Raw genomic sequence first — 10,065 nt, 5'->3', positions numbered from 1 at the left:
TCAACTCTACTGGATCAGGCTGATAAATATCTGTACATAATCTAGACTTAATGAAAAGATTTGCCTTACTTGCTCAGGTAGCTGATTATAACTCGATGACTGTAAATTATGTCTCTAAACTACAATTAAAATTCTCTCAAATGTTTCTGTGCAATAAGTTTTCTTATCTTTATCTTGCACCTTCCTTTCCTGGCAGTTACTCTGACCCTCCGCCCTCCACATACACACAGGTCTATCTGCTTGTTGACATGTTGCTGTTTAGTTTCACTTTAAACCAACTTGGTGTCGCAGATGATTTTCTCCTCTAAAGGTAATGTGAGCAGTTTTTTAATGTTTAACTTGTTGTTTAACACCTTGTCACCTGAGGATACGAAATCCCAGTGGTGGACAGATCACCACTGTGGGGCCCAGATAGCTGCAGTATGAATCCTCTGAAGGTGGATCAGGTGTTCAGATCTTTAAAGAGGAAATACTCATGTTACAGGGGTCACCAACTATTTGTCGAAGGGCCATAATTTTTCTCGACAGACACCTCGGGGGCCGGACATTCAAATATAATGACAATTAAATTTAAATTTAGGCCTAATAATTAAGTTTTTAATATATATATATATTTTTTTTACATAACTGAATGCATTTTTAGCTTTTGTCAATCAGGCTCCTATCACCTCTACCACAGTCAGTCACCAGGAGTGACATAGATATTTTGACTTAATATTTTTGGGTGGTGCCCATCACTGGCTTCAACGCAAGGCTATGGACAAAACAATGACGATAATCAACTTCATCAGAGGAAATCCAAGTACGCAGCAATGCCTGTTCTGCAGATTCGTTGTGGAATCTCCAGCTACTCATGATGACCTGTTACTCCATAAAGACATGCACTGGCTCAGCAAGGGCAAAGCACTGTACAAGTAGCGGATTTTTTGAAGCAAAGTATATCCTCACAATTTTGGAATTCAGTCGTGGGTCTGATTGGAAGGTTCAACTGGCCGGATACAGCCATCGGGCCACCAGTTTATGACTACTGCATGTTGTGTGGACAACAACACTTTACTGTTTACACTGTGCTGTGTTCTCCAAGTAGACTGCCGCTGTTGGCCACCTGTGTGTCCTCATGCTGCTTTGAAGTGCTGTGGGAACTAAATGTGGTCTTCACTCTTCTGCTGCCTCCTTAAGTTTGACAGATCTGTGAGAAACTGACTCACCCCACAACACCAGCCTCTCTGGTCATGTGATTCAGAATCACTTCACTGCAGCTCCATGGCTCCACCTAGTGGACTGAGAGTAGAAGTGCAGCAGCTTTCTTTTCCATCCCACTGAAACAAAAAAGAAAAACCAATCAGTGGGGAGCAGCTTGACACATGATGGAAATATCAGTTGATGAATGATGTGTGTTTCCTCTGCAGGTGAAGCTACAAAGTGTGTATGAGCTGACGTGGATGTGACCTCAGCAGCATGGATCAGTGTGAGGACACAGAGGAGGGAGCCCCTCCCTTTAAAAGCACTCTGTGCGGGGAACATGAGAACCAGACCAGACGTCAAAGGTCAGATCAGGATCTCTAAGTGTCCATGACTCCAATCACTTCTCCATCATTAGTATGAACTTCAATATCTTTTTGTGTGTTAGGGTCAGAGACAAAGATTACCGGTACTCTGGACCTGAACCTGAACCAAGTGTGGTGTCCATGAAAAGTGACCGGTCCAAGAACCATCCTATTCACTTCAAGCAATCTGTTGGTGGAAGGTCAGAACTTTAAACAGTCAGAAACACCTTTCTCACCAAAATGTTCTTGTTGTGTTTTTCCATCGGTTTTGATCCAAGATACACAATTGTGTTGCTGTTTCAGGACTCAGCAGCAGAGACCAGACTCTCCTGAATCCAGCTATCTGTTGTTAAAGATCGACAACTCAAAAGAATCTTACACTGAAAGAAGACCAGTACCAGCTGATCCGATGTAAGCTGTTACTGACACTCAGACTCAGGTTAATGTAGAAAACAACCAGTTTGTATGTGTTGTTGGACCAGTCTGAGGCCAGAGTGTCTTTGTGTGTTGTGAACGTCCACACTGATGAGGTAAGACTCAAGCTGAAGCTACAAACAGCTGCAGACTGAGCTGTTGATTCTCAGTGGGATGTAGTAAACTGTTACCTCTACAGGGAGTTGTCTGATCACTGTCACTGGCTGTCACATCAAACCTGACTTATGGACCTTTAGCTTGTGTGTGTCTCTGTTGACAGACATTATGTGAGCTTATTCTTCATGATTCCTCCACAGAATGGACCAGGAGAGCTCAGGGGTTACCACTGGTCATTCTGCCCAGCAACATCAAGCACATCTGGACTCCATATTTCAGGTGTGTACATGTACAAGAACAGCTGCTGCTCCATCTGTTCACAATCATCTCCATGCTGCACTTTGACACCAGTGGATTGTCAGTCTGTCCAACATGGATCTGATGTTTGGTTCCATAGTTTTACTTTGATGCTGTTACTCATAGTAGAGCCTGTGCATATTCTGATTTGCCCAGGTCATAGTATTTCAAAGGAGGTTAAATCGAAAGCAACTGGACTTAGTTATTTGTCTAGGAGGACGTTTCACCTCTCATCCAAGAGGCTTCATCAGTTCATGTACGCAACTGACCAGGCTGGGACTGGTCCAACTATCTGACACCGAAAGAGCTACCTATAGTGGATTTGATTACAGCTACAGAATCTGCTATAAGGAAAAACAACTTAACCGGAACTGAGGCGGATCAGCTAAGGTTAAAAGTGTCAGCGGCGGTGGCCGAGGCTAAGGTCCCCCCCTCTAACCTCACTTTTGAGGACAGGAAAGCAGTGACGGCTTTGAGCAAAGACCAAAACATTACAATCCTCCCAGCAGACAAGGGTAGATGCTCAGTTGTGCTCAATACAACTGACTACCAGGCTAAGATATCCACACTACTCAGCGACTCTAACACTTATGAAACTCTGAAACGAGACCCGACCAGTGGCTATAAAAAGAAGGTGATAGAATGTCTACAACAATTACAAAAAGAAGGGGTCATTGACAAAACACAATACTACCGGATTTATCCCCAGGATTCAATCGCATGCCTATATGGACTCCCCAAAATCCACATAGAAGGGTCCCCGCTCAGGCCCATTGTCAGCAGCATAAACTCGGTCACTTACAACATAGCCAAACACATACAGTATCTTGGCTCCTTTGGTGGGAAACACCCCACATCACATCCAAAACTCTATAGACTTTGTGGGTAAAGTCCGGGACATAAAAATGGAACCAGATGACACTATGGTATCCTACGATGTGACTTCTCTTTTTACCTGTATTCCAACTATGGAGGCTTCGGCCACAGTAAGAGAACGACTCACACAAGACAACTCCCTGCAAAACCGAACAAAACTCAACCCTGAACATATTTGCCAGCTTCTGGATTTGTGCCTGAACACCACATACTTCCAGTTCAACGGCAAATTTTACAGACAAAAACACGGCTGTGCCATGGGTTCACCAGTATCCCCTATTGTAGCTAATCTATACATGGAGGAGGTAGAGAACAAGGCTTTGAACTCCTTTGAAGGAACAACACCGAGCCACTGGTTCAGGTATGTGGACAACACATGGGTTATAATCAAAACCAAAGAGGTGCAAGCTTTTACCGAACACATTAACTCAGTGGACAAAAACATCAAGTTCACCAGAGAGGATGTCAAGGACAATAGTCTGCCTTTCTTAGATTGTGACGTCCATATGAAAAAGGACAGGAGCCTCCACATTGGGGTATACAGAAAACCCACACATACAGACCAATATCTACTTTTCAACTCTCACCACCCTCTGGAACATAAGCTTGGTGTTATCAGAACTTTGCAACACAGAGCTGATAACGTGCCCACCAGCTCACATGCCCAAGGGGCAGAACACAAGCACAGAGGCGCCCTCACAACTTGTGGTTACCCTAGCTGGACCTTTGTGAAAACTGCAGTTGCTTCCAGAAAGAAAACCAACAAAGTGGTTGAGAAAGAAAGACAAAACAAGAGAAACAACATAGTCATTCCATATGTGTCTGGAGTATCAGAAAAACTCAGGAGGATCTTTAACAAACACTGTATCCCTGTGTATTTCAAACCCAGCAACACACTCAGACAGAGACTGGTACATCCCAAGGACAAAACACCACACACCCACAAAAGCAATCTGGTGTATCCAGTCCAATGCAACGAGGAATGCAAAGACCTCTACATTGGAGAAACAAAACAACCACTGCATAAACGCATGGCCCAACACAGGAGAGCCAATTCCTCAGGCCTGGACTCTGCTGTCCATTTACACCTCAAGGAGAAAGCCCACTCCTTTGAGGACAGCAATGTCCAAATCCTAGACAGAGAGGACAGATGGTTTGAAAGAGGAGTTAAAGAAGCCATCTATGTAAAAGTAGAGAAACCATCCCTCAACAGGGGAGGAGGTCTGAGACACCACCTATCTCCAATTTACAATGTGCCCTTTCATCCCTTCCCAGGAGATTCAACAATCTAGCCTCAAAAAACAACTACTGTTCACAAGTGGTAAGTGACTCCAACGACTGTCGTTATAACAACATAGGGCACTAACGAAGTCGAAACCACTTTCCATCAAAGACAGTCATTTTAACGACTGTCGTTGGCACTTGGAGCACAACAGTGACATCATCACCCTTGTGAACGCCCACACAAGAGGTTAAATAGTGAGTCTCCACACCAGATAGTTGGACCAGTCCCAGCCTGGTCAGTTGCGTACATGAACTGATGAAGCCTCTTGGATGAGAGGTGAAACGTCTTCCTAGACAAATAACTAAGTCCAGTTGCTTTCGATTTAACCTCCTTTGACATACTCATAGTAGAGTTTCTGTTCCAGCTGCTGGAGAAGGACATGGTCACTTTTGTGAAGAATGAGCTGAAGAATATTCACAAGTCTCTGAGTCTTTACCCAGAATGCTCAGAATGTAAGAGCGAGGATAAGGAGGTGTTGGAGGGTGACAATGAAGAGCAGAGGAGGAGCAAAGAGGCATTAGTGAAGATCACAGTGAACTTCCTGAGGAGGAGGAAGCAGGAGGAGCTGGCCGATTGTCTGCTGAGCAGTAAGATGATTTCTCAAAAGGTTCTACATGATGGACAAATGAGATGTTTACTGACATCAACACAAAACTTGTTCATTGTTCTTTGGAGGAAATTAATGATAAACATTTTCCCATTGATCGTATTTCTTGTGTTTTCTTTCAGGACATTTTGCTCCAATTTGTCGACGTAAACTCAAATCTGACCTGCAGAAGAAGTTCCAGTGTGTGTTTGAGGGGATGTCTAAAGCAGGAAACCCAACATTTCTGAACCAGATCTACACAGAGCTCTACATCACAGAGGGAGGGGCTGGAGGGGTCAATGATGGACATGAGGTCAGACAGATTGAAACAGTGTCCAGGAAACCAGACAGACCAGAAACAACCATCAGACATGAAGACATCTTTAAAGCTCCACCTGGAAGAGACCGACCAATCAGAACAGTGATGACAAAGGGAGTGGCTGGCATTGGGAAAACAGTCTTAACACAGAAGTTCACTCTGGACTGGGCTGAAGACCAAGACAACCAGGACATACACTTCACATTTCCCTTCACTTTCAGAGAGCTGAATGTGCTGAAAGAGAAAAAGTTCAGCTTGGTGGAACTTGTTCATCACTTCTTCACTGAAATCAAAGAAGCAGGAATCTGCAGATTTGATCAGTTCCAGGTGGTCTTCATCTTTGACGGTCTGGACGAGTGTCGACTTCCTCTGGACTTCCACAACACTGAGATCCTGACTGATGTGACAGAGTCCACCTCAGTCAACGTGCTGCTGACCAACCTCATCCGGGGGAACCTGCTTCCCTCTGCTCGCCTCTGGATAACCACACGACCTGCAGCGGCCAATCAGATCCCTCCTGAGTGTGTTGACATGGTGACAGAGGTCAGAGGGTTCACTGACCCACAGAAGGAGGAGTACTTCAGGAAGAAGTTCAGAGATGAGGAGCAGGCCAGACAGATCATCTCCCACATCAAGACATCACGAAGTCTCCACATCATGTGCCGAATCCCAGTCTTCTGCTGGATCACTGCTACAGTTCTGGAGGAGGTGTTGAAGACCAGAAAAGGAAGAGAGCTGCCCAAGACCCTGACTGAGATGTACATCCACTTCCTGGTGGTTCAGCTAAAACTGAAGAGGGTCAAGTATGATGGAGGAGCTGAGACAGATCCACACTGGAGTCCAGAGAGCAGGGAGATGATTGACTCTCTGGGAAAACTGGCTTTTGAGCAGCTGCAGAAAGGAAACCTGATCTTCTATGAATCAGACCTGACAGAGTGTGGCATCGATATCAGAGCAGCCTCAGTGTACTCAGGAGTGTTCACACAGATCTTTAAAGAGGAGAGAGGCCTGTACCAGGACAAGGTGTTCTGCTTCGTCCATCTGAGTGTTCAGGAGTTTCTGGCTGCTCTTCATGTCCACCTGACCTTCTTCAACTCTGGAATCAATCTGATGTCAGAACAACAACCAACATCTTGGTCTAAAGTCTTCAGTGACGAATCAATACATTTCTACCAGAGTGCTGTGGACAAGGCCTTACAGAGTCCAAATGGACACCTGGACTTGGTCCTTCGCTTCCTCCTGGGTCTTTCCCTGCCGAACAATCAGACTCTCCTAAGAGGTCTGCTGTCACAGACAGGAAGTGACTACTGGGAGACAGTCCAGTATATCAAGAAGAAGATTGAAGAGACTCCCTCTGCAGAGAAAAGCATCAACTTGTTCCACTGTCTGAATGAACTGAATTATCGTTCTCTAGTGGAGGAGATCCAACAGTCCCTCAGATCAGGACGTTTCTCCACAGATAAATTGTCTCCTGCTCAGTGGTCGGCTCTGGTCTTCATCTTATTGACTTCAGGAGAAGATCTGGACGTGTTTGACCTGAAGAAATACTCTGCTTCAGAGGAGGCTCTTCTGAGGCTGCTGCCAGTGGTCAAAGCCTCCAACAAAGCTCTGTAAGTGTAGAGACTGGATTTATTCATTATTAGATAAAAACATACAGTATGTGTCTTTTCAACAGGAAAGAAAATAAACTCCTTTCTTCTTTAATTCCTCTTGATGATCTTTCCAGACTAAGTGGCTGTAACCTCTCAATGAGAAGCTGTACAGCTCTGTCCTCAGTCCTCAGCTCCCAGTCCTCCAGTCTCAGATACTTGGACCTGAGTAACAACCTGCAGGATATAGGAGTCAAAGTTCTGTCTGGTGGACTGAAGAGTCCACACTGTAGACTGGAGACTCTCAGGTCAGATCAAGTTACTGTTTGTGTGAAATGGAACAAATATAAACTCTGGTTAATCAACAAATAGTCACTGGTCACTGTTTAGAGATGTAGAGTCAACTTTGACCCAACTAAACATTTTATTGTTGTCAGTTTGTTGTTTCCCTGTGACCTACAGAGAAAACTCAGATCTTTATTTTCTCTCATGTTGGTTAGTCTCATAATTGTTGGTGATCACAGTTTAACACAGATGTTATGTGTCTTCTTGTCATGATCATTCCTTCAGGCTGAGCAGCTGTAACCTCTCAGAGAGAAGTTGTACAGCTCTGTCCTCAGTCCTCAGCTCCCAGTCCGCTAGTCTCAGACACTTGGACTTGAGTAACAACGACCTGCAGGACTCAGGAGTCAAGGTCCTGTCTGGAGGACTGGAGAGTCCACAATGTAGACTGGAGACTCTCAGGTGAGGATCCATCCAGCTGTTTATCTGATGACACTTGAACACAGCAGCAGATGTTGACAGAGGGTTCCTGTGTGTTGTGTGTGTTCAGTCTGTCAGGATGTCTGGTCACAGAGGAAGGCTGTGCTACTCTGGCCTCAGCTCTGAGCTCCAACCCCTCCCATCTGAGAGAGCTGGACCTGAGCTACAATCATCCAGGAGACTCAGGAGTGAAGCTGCTGTCTGCTGGACTGGAGGATCCAGACTGCAGACTGGACACTCTCAGGTATGGAGAGGCTGCTGCATCCACACACACTGTCTGATAAAGGAGGAGCTCCATGCAGGTGCACCCTTTACTGTTAGAATATAGTGTCTCCTCCTCATTTCCTCCTGCTCTGTATCAACACAAGATGAAGACTCCAGCTCCTTCTTCTCTTCTTTTTTCAGGGTGGAGCCTGGTGGAGTCAGATGGTTGACACCAGGTCTGAGGAAGTGTAAGTGTGTTTTTACTTTGATTCATGGAAACAAAGCAGCTCATTCAACCATCTTCACACTTTCACATTACTGACATGAGTCACTCACGTCATGTGAGTCTTCATCAAACTGTCAATAACTGATCAGATGATCAATAATATACAGCTGTGTCTTGTTCTCTCCATCAGATTCCTGTCAACTCACAATGGACACAAACACAGTGAACAGAAGAATCAAACTGTCTGAAAACCATAAGGAGGCAACATATGTGGAGGAAGATCAGCCATATCCTGATCATCCAGACAGATTTGACCTTCAGCCTCAGCTGCTGTGTACAACTGGTCTGACTGGTCGTTCTTACTGGGAGGTTGAGTGGAGAGGAGATGTTTACACATCAGTGAGTTACAGAGGAATCAGCAGGAAAGGAGACGGTGAAGATAGTGGGTTTGGAAAAAACAACCAGTCCTGGAGACTGAACGTCTACAGAGGTTGTTACTCCGTCTGTCACAACAACAGAGAAACAGCCAGCTCCACCGTCCTCTCCAGGTTCCGCGCCCTCTTCATCCCTCTCTCTGACCGAGTAGCAGTGTATGTGGACTGTCCAGCTGGCTCTCTGTCCTTCTACAGAGTCTCCTCTGACTCACTGATCCACATCTACACCTTTAACACCACCTTCACTGAGCCTCTGTATCCTGGGTTTGGATTCAGGTCTTGGTCTGGCTCCTCAGTGTCCCTGTGTTGAATGTAGCCCTTATTCAGGGACTGCATCCTTCGAAGGTGTCACCACAGTGTGACCAAGGCTGCCCCGTTTTGAAGGCTCCTTCAAATGCAGCCTTCTTTTCTTGAATAGGCTTTATGCACAGCTCCACTACTTCCTGAACTTAAACAAGCTCCTTTATCTCCTGTCTTATATTATTGGACAAACTGATTAATCCAGGTGTGTCTGACTCTGACCTTAGTAGCCACAACAATGGTCAACAATATTGACAATTTGTAAACATGGCCTCAGAGACCATTTAAAGACCCCCTCCAATGAAAATCATATTTTTCGTGCTTTTCACATGTTCCTGTGGCATTTTTCTGATGTTAGAGGACATATCAGCAGAAAAATAAGTGCAAGATTGCATCTCTGAGTTTTTCTGCCTTGTTTCAATTGCTGTGAACCAATGGCAGGCGCAAACTGGCAGTTTCCGGGAGACTGGGGTTGATGTATCACAACTACAGGGGAGGGCACTAGTGCTACAAGCTCCCGTCCCGCTCTGCATCTGGCTCAGCAGTGAAAGGCTTGACAGCTCGGTGTAAGGTGACCTGCAACAGTCTGTATGGGTCCGCCACAGTTTCTCACCGAGAAAATACTAACAAACAATGTTTTTAACAGCTTTCCACCGTCATCTCTGTCAGTCAGTCCCTAGTTCAGCTGGACCCTGGGTGGTTGCAGAGCAGCGCAGTCACTGCCCACCTCGCAGAGGTGCCTTGCTAATGAGCTACTGGTGCTGTGCAGAAGGAGACCCCTGGGAAATGGCACAGGTTTTGTGATTTTGGCTAAAAACTTCATTATCACAATTTAAAGACCACAGATAATGCTTTAAAATAACCAAAAAGGGTCGTTGGAGGGGGATTTTAAAGGCTCAGGAAATCTTTGCAGGTGTTTGGAGTTAGTTACCTGATTAGAGTGTGACACCATATACAGTACGTTGCTTCATCTACCAAGTGCACAAACTCTACTTTGACATGTACCCACTCCAATTCACACTGCCCTCCGAAGTAAAGCACTGAACCATGTCAAGACAATTGCCCTAGAAGTGATTCAGTGCGTAGAAGCATTTGATATAGTCAAAATA

General features: G+C 45.2%; 1 protein-coding gene across 1 annotated transcript; it reads left to right on the top strand.

Annotated features, from left to right (window-relative positions):
- Positions 1–1,403: 1,403 nt before the first annotated feature.
- On the top strand, positions 1,404–9,322 carry LOC311000609 (protein NLRC3-like). Its single transcript, XM_083991348.1, has 10 exons — positions 1,404–1,547; positions 1,631–1,747; positions 1,851–1,958; positions 2,279–2,357; positions 4,901–5,123; positions 5,266–7,051; positions 7,601–7,774; positions 7,863–8,036; positions 8,198–8,244; positions 8,413–9,322. Exons 1-10 carry the CDS (start codon positions 1,459–1,461, stop codon positions 8,964–8,966), a joined length of 3,351 nt encoding a protein of 1,116 aa, XP_083847474.1. The 5' UTR covers positions 1,404–1,458; the 3' UTR covers positions 8,967–9,322.
- The last annotated feature ends 743 nt before the right edge of the window (positions 9,323–10,065 follow it).

Source organism: Trachurus trachurus (genome assembly GCF_905171665.1).
Source record: "Trachurus trachurus genome assembly, chromosome: 17".
Taxonomy (NCBI): Eukaryota; Metazoa; Chordata; class Actinopteri; order Carangiformes; family Carangidae; genus Trachurus; species Trachurus trachurus.
This window is presented reverse-complemented; position numbering and strand designations above follow the sequence as displayed.